Here is a 15,896-nt window from a genome sequence, read left to right as displayed (position 1 = left end):
TCCTGTTGTTGTTGCTTTTCTTTAAGTTGCTTAGATTTTGCACGAGTTATGCGCTGGTCCTTAACCTCAGCCATCCGAACCGGATCCAAGATTGGGGAAGATTCCAGCAGGGGCTCATCCAAGAAACCTCCTTCCGCACCCTGCGTTTCCTCTAGCTCCACCTGTTTTGGCTGTTCTTGCGGTTCTTGTTGAAGTTGCTTCTTGTCACTCTCCTTAATCTCCAGAACTGTAGATGTACGTGGAGATGGTGTTCTTTCTTTGAAAATAGTAGTATAAAAATGCTCCACCTTCTCCACAGTATTCAAACGGTGTCTTTCTCCCTTGTATTTCAAAATTATGCCAGTTGGGGCGTCCCATCGAAATGGTATCTCTTGTTTTTGCAGTTCTTTTACAAGAAAGCCAAAATCTTTTCTGGCTTTCAGCATTTTAGGTGGTAGTTCCTTGTAGATTCCAATTTGTGCACCCCCCACTTGCACAGAAGTAAGAAAAGATTTTTGCAGGTTATCATTTCTTATTGCTCTATCCGTGAAATATATAACCACATCTGTAGGCAGTTGTCTTTGTCAGATGAACAAAGAACAGATGAAAGAATACGTGGTGTTATAAAACTTCTGAAAGATCAATTTCAAATGCTTATGGCGGAACAAGTTGCAACAAATTTACAATATGCGAAGCATAATACTTTTTGTAATGCCAATAAACCGGGCAGATGGTTGGCTTACACTTTAAGAAAAAAGCAGAGTACACGGACTATTGATAATATTGATATTGGAGGGAAAGAAATTTTTCAACAAAAATTAATTAAAGAAGCTTTTGTGGACTATTACACTAAACTATATGCTAAAGATGATGTGCAGAATGGCCTTATAGAAAAATATTTAGATAATAAAAGAGTCACAAAAATTACAGACCAACAAAAGGAAAGAATGAATTATCCTATAACAGAGGAGGAGATAATGGCGGCAATTAAACAATTAAAAACAGCTAAAGCTCCTGGAACTGATGGCTTGACAGCAGTGTATTATAAAACTTTGCAAACAGAAATGGTGGAACAACTTAGAGATTTGTTTTGTTATATTCAACAAGGGGGTAAAATACCCCCATCATGGACAACAGCATATATTTCTTTGATACCAAAAGAACAAGCAGGTCCTAAAAAACCGGAGAATTATAGACCAATATCTCTTCTTAATACTGATTATAAAATTTATGCAAAAGTACTAGCCAACAGGCTGATGCCAGTAATTCAAAAGGTGATTCATGATGACCAAGCGGGATTTATTGAGGGTAGATACATGAAGGATAATGTAAGGCAAGTAATAGATTTATTGGAATATCTTGAGAGGAATAAACAGATACCTGCAGTGCTGGTCTTTTTGGATGCGGAAAAGGCCTTTGACAGAGTGGATTGGAATTTTCTATTAAAGACTTTAAAAAAGATGGACTTTGGGGACCAATTTATACAGGCGGTCTCAGCAATTTACCAAGAGCAAAAGGCACAGATTATTATTAATGGAAGTTTGACAACAGAGTTTAAAATTGAAAAAGGAACAAGACAGGGATGTCCGTTATCCCCATTGTTATTTATTTTAACACTAGAAGTCTTGTTAAATACAATACGGGACTCTAATATCTTGAAAGGTATAACGATAAGGCAAGAGGATTACAGAATAAAAGCATTTGCAGATGATCTGGTTGTTACCCTAACACAGCCAATGGAATCAATAATCCAGATGAAGGACATTATACAAGACTATGGTAAAGTTTCAGGTTTTAGATTGAATCAGAAAAAAACTAAGATGATAGTTAAAAATATGACACAAGGTCGTAAACATGAGCTTGAAAGGAGGGCAGGTTTTGAGATTGTACCAAAGGTAAAATATCTAGGAATTCAGGTTGCAGAATTAAATATGAAATTGTTTCAAAATAATTATGAGGTTTTGTGGCGAGAGGTGCAGAAAGATATGGAGACTTGGAAAAAACTGCAGCTGTCTTTACTTGGAAGAATAGCAGCAGTTAAGATGAACATTTTGCCAAGATTTCTTTTTTTGTTTCAAATGATTCCGGTGCTCAAAAGCGATAAGCAACTGAAAGTCTGGCAAACTGGAGTGAACAAGTTTGTCTGGAACGAGAAAAAACCGAGAGTGAAATTGAAAATTATGCAAGATGTTCCAGAAAGGGGAGGTCTTAAACTTCCAAACCTACAGTTATATTACGAAGCAGCAGCTTTGACTTCAGCAAGTGATTGGTTTGGAAGGAAAAAGACTGGAATATTGAATATTGAAAGTTTTGATCTTGAATTTGGATGGCATGCTTACTTATTTTATGATAACAAAGTGGATAAAGTATTTAAAAGCCATATACTTAGAGACTCTTTGATGAGAGTTTGGAAGAAGCACCGATTCAAATGGGATTATAAAATACCGCTATGGTTGGATCTTGGTCATATTATGTGGAATACAAATATAATGTCACTCGGGGGGGGGGTTTATACAAAGAGGTTCTTTTTACAGATGCGGGCAGATGGCAGTTGAAGACACTACAGACACTGTTGGACAAAGGGATTAACTTAACTTGGTTACAATATAATCAATTACAATTGAGATGGAGAGAGGACCAAAAAACTGGTATTATGTTGCATGAGGAAGAATTGGTTAGACATATAAAAGAGAAAGGTCCAATGCATATCAAAAGGCTTTACAATGTCTTGTTGGAAAGGGATTCAGAAACTGAACTGGTTAAAGATTGTATGATTAAGTGGGCACAAAATTTTGAGGAGCCAGTGATGTTGGAAACATAGGAAAAAATTTGGGTCCAGAATGTTAAATTTATACAGTCGCAGAATCTGAGGGAAAATTTTTATAAAATGTTTTATAGATGGCATTTAGACCCCAAAAAATTGTCGTGTATGTAACCCAATGTTCAGCCAAAATGTTGCAGATGTGATTGTTTAGATGCTACATATTATCATGTTTGGTGGACTTGTAGGAAAGTTAAGGCTTTTTGGATAAAAATTTGGTGGGTCATGCAGAATGTTTTGAAGAAAAAAATTCAATTTTCTCCACAATTGTTTTTACTGGGTATAGTTAAGGGTTTTACTAAGGGTGAAACAAAGTTGATATTGTACATGATAACAGCTGCAAGATTATTGATAGGTAAATATTGGAAGAATGAAGTTTTGCCCACGATTGAGGAATGGACTTTGAAGATGGCCAGTTTTGCAGAGATGGCGAAGATTTCAGCATTTTTAAAAGACTGTTCACAAGAGACCTATGAATGGGAATGGAAAAAGTGGATAGATTATGTTCAGAATAAATATCAAACTAGGAAGTACCAAATAGCTTTTAATTGAAAATAATATCTTAAGATAGAAATATTTTACTGTAATGAAGATGAAAATTTACAAGAAGGAGGGAGGGGTTCAAGTTTTATATAAGTTTTATATCAAGGGGTTTTTTTACCTGATATAAGTACATTGTGTGGAAGTCCGGAGGGAGGGGAGGGTTAGGGAGGGATAGGGAGGTTGGGAAGTTTGGGGTGGGTAGAGGGGGGGGGGAAAAGGGGTGAAAATGTAATTGTAAAACTTTTGCAATAAAAAAAAAAACAATGACTTCACATCCTACCATACCTTCCATAGTATTTGTAAGGATACTGGCTATACTCATGGCTCTCTGCCTTGCTGCAGATTCTTCCATCAGTTCCATAGAAATTTGATAAGAGCTTAATCTTCTTTTTCTTATTTCTGTTTCAGTTGTTGTACCCTGAAAATAAAATTATGAGTGAGAGACAGATTGAGTGTTGGTCTGTTCTTGGTACTTATGTAACCTGGGGGGGGGACTTTGCAGATCTTATCTGTGTGTGTCAGTTACTGCTATTAGACCTATCATTTATTATGTGATGATGGAAGTAAGATGTTTCCTCACAGTTGATTTTAATAATTTTTTTCTATATTGCACAAAATAGTTTCAGACTAATAGTTTCAGCCGTGATGGCGAACCTATGGCACGCGTGCCATAGAACTGTACACATGCAACGGGTAACAGTTGGGGTGCCCAGAGAGATGGCTCTGTGTTGCTCGTTTCTCTTCCAGGTTCCAACTGGTATTTGTGCGCATGGGTTCATCGGAAACCGGAAGAGCTGCTCCCTTGGGCGCATGTGCACACCAGGAAGCTGAGTGTGTGGTTTCTTGCACACATATGCGCACCAGCCAGCTGGTCTTCATGTGTGCATGCGCACCAGAAACTGATGTGCACCAGAAACCGGTAGTGCTCTTCCAGTTTCTGGCAGTCCCACACATGCGCGTGCTCCCATTTCGGCACTCAGTGCCGAAAAGATTCACCAACACTGCTTTAAAGTCAATCTCTTCACTATAATCTGAAAATAAGTCACAAAAGAATTAAACTTTTATGATAGCATGTTGCAGGTTTTAGTGAAAGAGCATATAAAAGTTACTCAGAGGCTGTCATATATATATCATCACACCTATCAAGGTGTGCAAGGATAGGAAAGAGAAAAATCTGCACAAACAGAGCTCCTGCTCACCCAAGATTAATTTCTTATTAATTCTCCATCCCTCCATCCCTTTTTCTTTGAAATTTCCCAACTCTCAAAGAGGATTTTTACTGATTAGGGGTTTGATTGACCCCTAGCAATCAGACACACCCTCAGGCAATGTAGACCCAATTATCTTAAGATGAAAGGATGTACAGTCCAGAAATATCATAGCAAATAAGTATTTCAGAGAAGGTCAAATACAACAAATGTAGTTTAATCACCTCTGGTAAAAATTGTCCAGTAGGTGAAGGGAGTGCAGGAGGTCCTCCCATTAAGGAAACAACACCATTGCAATCCACTGTGCTGTGCATCTTCCCGTTTGCAGGAAGCGCTGGTACCATCTTTGATGACAGGCTCATTTGACTGGTAGTACTGTTGCGACGCTCACTTGTTTGTCTGTTTGGAACAAAGAGAGAATCTCTCCTGCTCTCATTGTCTTCAAGAGTACTATGTTCATCATCAGCAAAGTCATTCTCTGACCCAATATCTTTCGCTCTTCCTCGGAAGCTGAAAATACTTGTTCTGCTGTTGCGCCGTGGGGAGAACAGGGAGCCGCGAAAGCTCAGCAAAGACTGTAAGGGAGGCAAAACAGAACACAAACCAAACCGGTTATTATTGGGAATTATTTGTAGAGGAGTAGCTTCCATGACAATTATCTTTCAGGAAAGGAAAGAGGTTATAAATCAGGGGTTCCCAATTGGGGGTGCGAGACAATATTCCAGAGGGTGTGAAAACTTTCAAAAGTATAGTGTGTAAGCGTAATTATATGCATATAATTATTTTTAAAGGGGTGCAAGAATATATCAGAAGTGTTCTAGGGGTGCGGGGTATAGAAAAGGTTGGGAACCCCTGTTATGAATTAAAGAAATAAATGACATTATTCTACAACCGCATCTTTGATATGCATTCTTACAAATTAAGGTATCTAGCGCTGATCTGTTCTACAAGACAACATGAGAAGAACAATGGGTCATATATTCCTTAATTAATCCTTTGTCTTCCTTGAGTGGAACATTTCAAATATAGGGAAATGTTTTTCAACGACAAAAAAGACACATTGACCGGCCAGCTGTTGCATACCGTTATGGGGGCAACTCAATGGCTAGATCTATTTAACTAAACTACTGCAATTAATCCACCATTTATTAATCATGCTGCTTCATCAATTGATGCTTTCAGCAGCCACAGGAGACTGAAGTGGTGATTTTGACATTGAGAGCAGGAAAAAAAAATCAATTTTGGCTGCTTATCCTTTTATTTAATTGCACTACAAGAAATCCTTACTGGAAACTTTTGCTCCTTCCCTGCATATTTCATTAGTAGCATTCATGAATTAATAAAGTCTTCACCAATGTCAGAAGAAACCACATACACACAAACAATTCATATATTATTGTTCCTATATTTTGATTTCTTTTCAGTAGTTTAGATTCACAATGATCACTGCATTTGCAGTATACAAACATTTACAAAACTCTTGGTTCAATTTTTTAAAATGTGAATTTAAGATAACTAACAATTTTATTTAGACATTCATACTCATCAATATTAGTACTCATATTAAACTCTAAGTGCTTTTTTAAGGAAAAGATAGACATAATTGCCCAAGTTACAAGAAAAAGTAACTTTTTCAGGCAAATTTTTAATCAGACAACCATCTCTTAGACTATAGAGAATCCATTGCAATGCCCAAATACACTTAATACCAAGTATTCGTCAATTTGATCTCTATTTATTTTTTTTATATTTTGTACTATATTAATTTAATGTCCATAAGGTGCCTAGAGTCACCTTGGGTGAGATGGGGGGGGGGAAATACAAGTTTGATAAATCAATAATCAATAAATAAATGGGGAGGAAACAGTCTATTGGCCCTCTTTGCAGGCAGTGTTTATTTAAATTCTGTAAACCAAGCACTTGAAAACCCAAATTCCCACTCTTCTCATCTCACCAGACCAATTCCTGCTTTACTTTAGGTAGGCAATACTGCTGTTCTTTCCAGAAATGGGTTTCAGCAGGTTCTGACCAGTTCTGGAGAACCGGTAGTGGAAATTTTGAGTAGTTCGGAGAACCGGTAGTAGAAATTCTGATTGCCCCACCCCAATCTATTCTCTGCCTCCCAAGTCCCAGCTGATTGGGAGGAAATGGGGATTTTGCAGTATCCTTCCCCTGGAGTGGGTGAGAATGGAGATTTTACAGTGTCCTTTCCCTGCCACACCCACCAAGCCACACCCACAGAACTGGTAGTAAAAAAAATTGAAACCCACCACTGGTTCTTTCCTTCTTGGTGGTAGGTTATGAAAGCATTACAGCCCTTCACATAGACAAAGACTTAACATAAATTGCACAAAAACTAAAGTTAAGTTTTTTTAAAATTCTTTTTTAAAAAAGGATCAAACACAAATGGCAACTTGGAGTCCACACTGTAGAGCAAGTTAGAAACTACAGGTATTTCATGGCACATAAGTTCATGAGAAGCCCAAATCTCACAAAGGCCATGATCTGATACTCTTTAAAAAATTATTTTTGAAATTCAAATGGGAGGCAGGTTTATACCCATGGCTTCTGGGAAGTTTCAAGGAGTAATTATTGCAAATATTTTATTTGCAGGTCCTTGCCTATAAAGATTTCTATTTTTGGGGAAACACAACCTAACTTTCTGAGGGGAAATTTTTGGATTCCAAAATAAAGCCAATCTTATTTCCCCAGAAGCCCTGTTTGGCAAGATAAATTCATATATTTGGCTAAAGCTATAATACTGGCCAGAAAGTTATCCCATCCCAACTTTATATAATCAACATCATTTCAGGTAGATAAACTCTCTCTTGAAACAAAACTATCCATGTATCTATGGAATATCTAAAGGCCAAGGAAATAAAACAGAACGCTTTGAATACTGATAAATAAAATTATTTTAGCAGAACAACCGAAGCATTATTATTTTCTTTGTTTATTTTATTTATAACTTTATTATTATCTTTGGTCTGGCTTCTTTCCTTTCCTTTCTAAGAGCTCTCCTGAAGAGGCTACCATGTATTTTGATACAAGTGCCCCACATTTTGAATGAGTATGCACTTATCTGTCCTGGTCTGGTTGAGTCAGTGGCACATGCTTGATCATTTTGTTCCTTTTATAAGGATTAATAATAACACTTCTTTCAGCAACTATGTAGGTAGATCCAGCACATTGTAATGTACTCTTTTATCTGATTCAAATCTACCCCTCACTTATAAGGAAGAAAAGTCTGTTTCTTGGAACCGAGTTATTAATAAACAAATGACATAATAGGTGACATAAAGGTTGAGCCATAAGTTTAAATCCAATCCTGTTACTGTACTTTAGATTTTAGGGCCAGTTTGGTATTGCGGTTAAGGCATCAAGCTAGAAACTGGGACACCATGAGTTCTAGTCTCTCCTTAGACACACATTGGTTGATCTTGGACTAGTCACATCCTCTCAGCTCTAGAAAGCAGGCAAGGGTAAACCACTTCTGAAAAACCTTGCCAAGAAAATTGCAGGAACTAGTCCAAGGAAGTCACCAGGAATCAAAAACTGACTTGAAGGCACTAAATAAATAAATATTTTTTTTTACATGTTTACATTCATAATGCATTTTGTTCTTATGTTTATAATTATTTTTCTTCTGCTAATCTAAGATCGACTTCAATCCAAGACTGAAATAAAGTAATTTTCTAACCAAGATTTGCCTACTGAATTTTTACTGGCAATGTTCCTTCCCCCCACCCCTTTATTTAAAAAAACTATAAAGTGGGACTGTGGTGGCGCAGTGGTTAGAATGCAGTATTGCAGGCTAACTCACTGCCAGCAGTTCGATTCTGACCGGCTCAAGGCTGATTCAGGTTTCCGAGGACAGTAAAATGAAGACCCAGATTGTTGGGAGCAATATGCTGACATTTGTAAATTGCTCAGAGAGTGTTGTAAAGCACTATGAAGCAGTATATAAATCTAACTGCTATTGCTATTGCTATAAGCAAACGACTTGTATATTGTTGCTAAGATAATAGCATAGAAGGGTTCATGTAGTTATTTGATTCAAGGGAGATTTTTGTGGGGCTTTTAGTCTGGAGTGAGTTCTGTACCCTTGTTGTAAATAGTGTTAATTTTAACTGTTTCTTCTTTTTACAGTATACTGTGGAGGACAAGGAAGAAGCCTCCCTGAGGAGTGTAGGAATCCCTAAACTCAGGCATTCCCTAGGCAGCGACACAGAGTTGGCTAATTTTTCCGCAAAAGAAACCAGACAATCCTGTGATCTCCTGGATTAAAAAACATCACTATGAGAAGGCCTCAGGATTTTGTCATATGCTAAATAAAGTCAATAAGCAGTATACTGTCCATTTTGATTTTATTGTTTTTATTGATTGTAAGTAGTTTTAGGGTCTTTCTGAGCCAAAGAGAAAAAGATAAAGATTTCCCTGTCAGTTGTGTCTGACTGTAGGGCCGTTTCTTAACCGAGGGAGCCAGCGTTGTCTAAAGACAATTTCTGAGGTCATGTGGTCAGAATGACTATACGCCAAAAGCACACGGAATGCTGTTACCTTCCCACCAAAGTGGTACCTATTTATCTACTCACATTTGCATGCTTTCAAACTATCTACTCACAATTACATGCTTTCAAACTGCTCAGTGGGCAGAAGCTGGGGCAAGTTAACGGGAGCTCACCCTGTTGTGTGGAGCTCGGGTCTCGAACCCGGGCTCTCAGCTGACAAGTTCAGCGTCTTTAACTGCTGAGCCATCCTGCCCCTCTTTCTGAGCCAAAGAATGAGAAAGGAAACAAACCAGATGATATCAAATGCAGCGAAAGATAAAGGTGTATCAATATCTCTGTCTCTATCTCAATATCATCTCCATCTCTATCATATCTCTTCCTCTGTATCTCTATCACCTCTTTCTCTGTTTCTTTACTGAACAAATATATTTTCAATACAAGCCTCCCTCCTTATAGTGGGATACAAATATATTAATAAAGAACAAATAAAGAAAACTCTTGTGCTTCTATATTTTACCCGCAAGCACAAATGCTTTAAGTTGTAACTGAAGTTGCTTCTGTTGTTCATGATAGCTATTGGTTGCATATTATCCCCCATTCATAACCCTATAGTTGCCCCGGAATCTGGAAAGAAAAGAAACACTCCCTGTAATAGGCACTTGTCACTAACAGAATAATTTGTGACTCCATAATATGGTTACCAAATTGGCAAGGTTCACATATATGGAAAAATATTAAAAAACACACTCAGGGCTATGAATTTTAAAAAGATGATACCCATTGTGATCCAAAATCAGCAGACTTGTTATCTTACCCTATAAAAGTCAATGGAAAGCATAGCAAAGAATTCCAGAATTTATATGGATAGCCTGCCCTGGTCCCCGAATAATAATAATAATAATAATAATAATAATAATAATAATAATAATAATAATAATAATAATAATAATAATAATACACCTATTTTCCTAAAAAATTATCAAGTTCTTGTGAAAGAAAATTCCATCGTTGTGGGACTGATGTACCATGTTCTGATTTTTGGAGCTGAAATATATAGCAAAATGAATGAATTTATTTATTGATTAGCCCTTGGGCCATATCAAAGTGCAGAGTTCCAGAAATATATTAGAATCTACTGCATAGTTTAGATGAATACTGTAGCATACCTGGTGAGTTGAGGTTCTCTTTTCATAGGATAAGCGACCTCCCCTCCTGATGCTGTCTTCCGATTCAGATTTAGGAAACCTCTCCACTTCTTCCTTATCTTCTGCTTCCGAGAGCTCCTTCTGCTTCCTTTTTTTCCTTTTGTTCCTTCTGTCTTTAGCACTCTTTGAGCTTAATTTAGATGCCTCTGAAGAACTTTCCAAGAGCTCCCCCAATCCACCCACGCCGCTGAAATCTCTTGATGCAACTGATGCTGCTGCCACAGCTGCTGTTGTCTGTTGTGTTACAGGATCAGGTAATTGGTATTACTTGGATTACAACATTCATCATCCTTGTAGAGAATTCCATTATTATTCCAAGGTTACACAATCACAAAGCAATTAAATTAAAAACTAACATCAATTATGGATGTGTCTTCTTCGGAATGAAATAGGAAGGGAACACACAAATGAAGGCAAATATACGTATCCCAGGATAATATTGCAGGATCCAATCTGGGTTGGTCACCAGAACCAGAGGTTTTGTCTTCCAAGCTTGTGGAGTCATGCTGGAGTCCATCTTCATAGTACTTCTCTCTACCAGAATGTATACATAGACACTACCCATTCTTTCTATGAGAGAAGTTCCCTGAGAATGGGCTCCAGCACAAGTCTGAAAGCTTGGAAGACTAAATCTCTGTTCCTGGTGACCAACCCAGATTGGATCCTTCAAAGGTAATATAGTTTTCTACAAAGATGGGAGTATAGCAGTCCCTAATGTTTTTAATAATGGTGCTATTAAGGAAGTGTTTTTTTTTAAAAAAAATTAGGACCTCTTTACTCCAGGATCTACATTTTGATAAAGAATTTGGAAAAGAAGGACTAGGGGTGACATGATAGCAGTGTTCTGATATCTCAGGGGCTGCCACAAAGAAGAAGGAGTCAAGCTATTCTCCAGAGCACTTGAGAGCAGGATAAGAAGCAATGGATGGAAACTAATCAAGGAAAGAAGCAACATAGAACTAAGAAGAAATTTCCTGACAGTTAGAACAATTAACCAGTGGAACAACTTGCCTCCAGAGGTTGTGAATGTTCCAACACTGGAAATTTTTAAGGACAGATTGGATAATCATTTGTCTGAAGTGGTGTAGGTTTTCCTGCCTAAGCAGGGGGTTGGACTAGAAGACCTCCAAGGTCCCTCCCGACTCTGTTATTCTATTTCTATTTCTAAGAAGCCAAAAGTTGACTGGCAGAGCATCTGCTTTGTGTGACCCTGAGTTTGACTCTTTGCTTTTCTAAAGGCAGAAAAGTCTCTGTGCTCGAAACCCTGGAGAGCTTGCTGTCAATAATGCTGATGGACTAATAGCTCTCGCTGCATAAATTAGCTTGTTCAGAGAGGCTAACCCACAATAACCTCTAGAAACATCTGCACAGGGTTTTTTTTAAATACAGCAGACAATCCCACCAACTGTTCAAGAATCAGTTGATGTCAAAGTTTGTAACTCTACTCCTTCTACTGTATTTTGAAAGCTTCACCAATGCCAAGGTAAACTATTTTCACCTACTGCATTATTTTTACATTTTCTTGAATGCCAACACTGCACTTATATCAACTGCTTTCCACATCTCTGGCAGCAGGAGGTGAGAACAGCCAATGTATACATGAATATGAACTTCAGTCATGTCGGGGATCTCAATCACATATGCAAATTGTACCAGTAAAAAGCTCACTGTTACCTTCCCTTAGCTATAGAGGGTACAATTGTATAGAATACAATTCTGCCCCTATTCCCTACAAGAGCCATGTTCAACTGGGTCTTTAAGGACTTCAAACAAGGTAGAAGATGAAACTGTGTGTATTTGTTGGTTGTATTAACCTCTTGCCAAGTCCAGGACAAGCTCTCTCTAACCTTCACACATTCAGTTGGGAGGTGAGAAGAAAAGTACTCCCTTCTGCATGAATGCAAGTAGATTTCCACTTATGACTTGGAAGTCTGGTGGCAAATTACACAGAGATCTGAACTCACAATCAAGCTTATATGAATTCAGTATTCCTTTCATGATCTTGGTTGAATGTGTGAAGCTAGAAAAATCAAGGATGGAGTAAGTAGAATATGAAAACATGGGAGAAGTCCAAAGAAATATTCCCATTTTTTACATTGTTTAAAATTATAATGCAAATGCCTAAATAGAACTACTGATTGGCCATAAAAATAGGAAAAACCTGCTTGTGCTCTAACCAAACAATTTAATTGTTAGAATAGACTGCCTTGGGTGTTACTTGGATAATCTTACAAAATCAATTCAGCAAGAATAGGAGGCACTGTTTCAGTCTCAATTGGGAAGCCATAAAGAGGGCTTCCAGATGGATGGAGGTATAGATTCAACAATGGACCAAGATAACCCTCCCCTTGCATTCCCACACTGTCATTATCAATTTATTTTGTTTTTTATTTTATTTATTTAGAAAATTTCTATTGCTCCCTATTTGCACATGGTGACTCAAGGCGGCTTACAGGAATATAAAAACATCACATATAAAAAATAAAACTAATAGAAGAAAATAATCAAATAATCAAATAATATAATATCCCCTCACGCCGGCGACAACACATCACACAAGCCATTTAATGGGCTCCATCCCGCTCTGGGTTGATACCGGGTCCCATTTTTCTCCAGCTTCAGGCAAGTATTGTTTAGCATGTTCCTGATAACACACAATGGCAAAGGCATGAGAATGCAGAGATGAGGTATTATGTCACTGGGATGGACCTACACTCCTATATGGATGGCAACAACACTCCTTATTGCTAATTACAGGATATTTTGATTTAAGATGCTCAGAACCTCTGGAAAGAAAAGGTCCAGTATAAACAACTCATATGACAAAGGAAGAGGGAACATATGAAATCAGTGTGGCTCCATCTCTTCCAAGCTGTGGTAACTAGCAACATGATATGCATCCTATATTTTATGCATTATCTATTGGAACACACTTGAATAAAAATCCAGGAAGATGCATTTAATATATCCCCCACATTTCAGCAATTTCAAAACAACATCTTCTAAAAGCAAGCTACCTGAGCCTCTTCTTGCTGTTTTTTCAGCTGTTCCAGCATCTGCTGGAACTCTGCCTCTTTCTGCTCAGCTTCTTCCATGGTGGCTTGATTCTGCTCTTCATAAGCCATGGCAACAACAGCCAGGATCAAGTTGATCAGGTAGAAAGAACCCAAGAAAATCACCAGGACAAAAAAGATCATGTATGTTTTGCCTGCAGCACGTAGCGTCTGGGAAAGTGAGTTGAAGAAAGAAAGACAAACAAACACAACAAGAACTCATCTACCTGATTTTTTAAAAAATCATTTTAGTTATTAAAAATCACTGGTATTTTACGATTGCAATCGTAAAACTACAATGACATACCAAATAGGCATAATAAGTAGCAATTCTTTGTTGCTAATGTAAAAGTTAGTTAGTTACATTAAAATAAATCAGCAGCAAGACTGGTGCTTTTGTTCCAATGTCATACATATTAATCTTGCCTCACCAGTTGGTAAAGATTTTCCCAGAAGTCCTGAGTCATCAGCCGAAAGAGTGATAGAAAGGCCCAGCTGAAGGTGTCAAAGCTTGTGTAGCCGTAGTTGGGGTTTCTACCAGCTTTTATACACACGTATCCTTCTGGGCATTGGCTATGAAAAGGAATTGCATTGAATATTATTGTTATTTGCACTTTAAAAGTATTTTCAAAATGACATTTTAATTCTAACCTGAACCATTTATTTTCCACTATGTTCCAGATTGTGATTGAATTAATACTCCATTCATGCTGAGATACCAAGAGAGTTGTTTTGCTAGACGATGCCATGATGCATAGATCCCACAGACTCCTGAGGATGGGCTCCAGCATGAATCCGAAAACTCGGAAGACTAAACCTCTGGTCCCAGTGACAGTTCCAGATTGGATCCTGCAACATTATCCTGGGTCATGTATATTTGCCTTCATTCGACAGACCCTACCCTTGATATGGATTGCTTTAATTTCCCTTCTCTCCTCTTCCTTATTAGATCTTGTAAGTAACCGCTTGAATTTTGAGTTTTTAGCTAATTAACTTTTGATGGAGGATCAACAGCTCATTAATTTCACAGACAGCTGTCTTAATGTATGTATTACAAAAAGAGATTTTGCATTATACATGTTTTGTAAAACATACAACGGCACCTGAACTAGTGGCCAATGTCTCTAATATTGGACCAAGGCATTTGCTTGATCTGAAAAATACATTAGTTTTTAATCTTAAAGCTATCTAAAATTAGCCTTTACCTGGTGATAAAAAGTTGATAGCCAAAAGAATAATAAATATTGTTAGCCTTTACAGAACTAGAATTCCTGGTCATTTTTTCTTCTTCTAGCTACATATTTAGCAATAACAATAGCACTTAGACTTATATACACCACTTCATAGTGCTTTACAGCCCTCTCTAAGTGGTTTTCACAGTCAGCGTATTGCCCCCAACAGTCTGGGTCTTCATTTTACTGACCTCGGAAGGATGGAAGGCTGAATCAACCTTCAGCCTGGTGAGATTCAAACTGCCAAATTGCAGGCAGCTGGCAGGCAGCAGAAGTAGCCTGCAGTACTGCATTCTAACCACTGAGCTACCACCACTCTTTAGAGTAAACCATGAGATATTCACGAAAAGTAGCAAAGCTAAATACTCATATAATTATCATACTTTATTTATTTTTATTTATTATTCATATTTCTATGCCGCCCACTCTCCGAGGACTCTGGGCGGCTTACACCAAAGACAGTATACTAAATAGCATATTGCCCCCAACAATCTGGGTCCTCATTTTACCCACCTCGGAAGGATGGAAGGCTGAGTCAACCTTGAGCTGGTGAGATTTGATCTGCTGATCTGCTGAACTAGCAGTCAGCTGAAGTAGCTGCAGTACTGCACCCTAACCACTGCGCCACGTCGGCTCTTGTTGGCAACCTCTGCCTACTTTAGCACTTTATCATGCTACTGTATTTTTACACTAATTCTTGACAAAACATGTTATTGTATAGCAAGGGCATTGCACAATATTAAATAATAGGTGGAAATAAATTCAATAAGTGATTGCTTTTGATGCTTTGCTTGCTTATTATTGATATCACCCCATATCAATTACTTTTGTCATTCTAAATTTATTACGCATCAAGTAAATCTCTAAAATGACATTTGCAAACATAGTTTTTTTAAAAAAATCATATTTGGCAGGGGCAAAAGCTTGTGAAAACAATTTTGAATAGGCAGACGTTTCCCAGCCATAATCAAAAGTTTCAGCTAATTAACAAAAGTACAAAATCAGAATTCAAATACATATACTTCAAAAATAAGGTTCCGCATGTGTTGGATTCAGAGAAACCAGATGTAAATGAATATTACAGTTCAAGAAAGTCCCCAATTTCCCCAAATGCCTAGCTTCTTTTGGTGTAGTTTTCTGTGCAATGCCCTGCAAGTTGTTTTGGAAAGGCAAAAAAAGAACATGGGAAAATGAACAAAGTTGCCAGGAATAATTTGATGAAATTTAGGATAATAGAGAATAATGCCAGACAATGATGCATTTTCTTATCCCAAACATAATGTTGCAAGAGATGATATTCCCCATCACCACTACACATTGAATCAACTAACTTCCTCAGCAAGC

General features: G+C 37.6%; 1 protein-coding gene across 12 annotated transcripts in view; it reads right to left on the bottom strand.

Moving 5' to 3' along the window:
- The window catches only part of LOC139327211 (sodium channel protein type 2 subunit alpha), a 71,224-nt gene that overhangs the window by 44,214 nt on the left and 11,114 nt on the right, over window positions 1-15,896 (bottom strand). For 4 of the 12 annotated variants that reach the window (XM_070956952.1, XM_070956959.1, XM_070956953.1 and 1 more), the window contains 5 exons: window positions 13,752-13,893; window positions 13,285-13,491; window positions 10,229-10,501; window positions 4,776-5,126; window positions 3,629-3,761 (listed from right to left, as the gene is read on the bottom strand). In XM_070956952.1, the coding sequence (XP_070813053.1) occupies window positions 3,629-3,761; window positions 4,776-5,126; window positions 10,229-10,501; window positions 13,285-13,491; window positions 13,752-13,893 (1,106 nt within the window). Of the gene's footprint in view, window positions 1-3,628; window positions 3,766-4,775; window positions 5,127-7,202; window positions 7,206-10,228; window positions 10,502-13,277; window positions 13,492-13,751; window positions 13,894-15,896 lie in introns of all 12 variants that reach the window. The other 8 variants (XM_070956955.1, XM_070956954.1, XM_070956961.1 and 5 more) reach the window with 6 other exon arrangements.

The sequence above is a fragment of the Pituophis catenifer genome, unplaced genomic scaffold (assembly GCF_029215685.1).
Source record: "Pituophis catenifer annectens isolate HBS135680 unplaced genomic scaffold, rPitCat1.0.hap2 SCAF_1, whole genome shotgun sequence".
Classification (NCBI taxonomy): Eukaryota; Metazoa; Chordata; class Lepidosauria; order Squamata; family Colubridae; genus Pituophis; species Pituophis catenifer.
The sequence above is the reverse complement of the archived record's forward strand: the minus strand, read 5'-3'. Positions and strand labels throughout refer to the sequence as shown.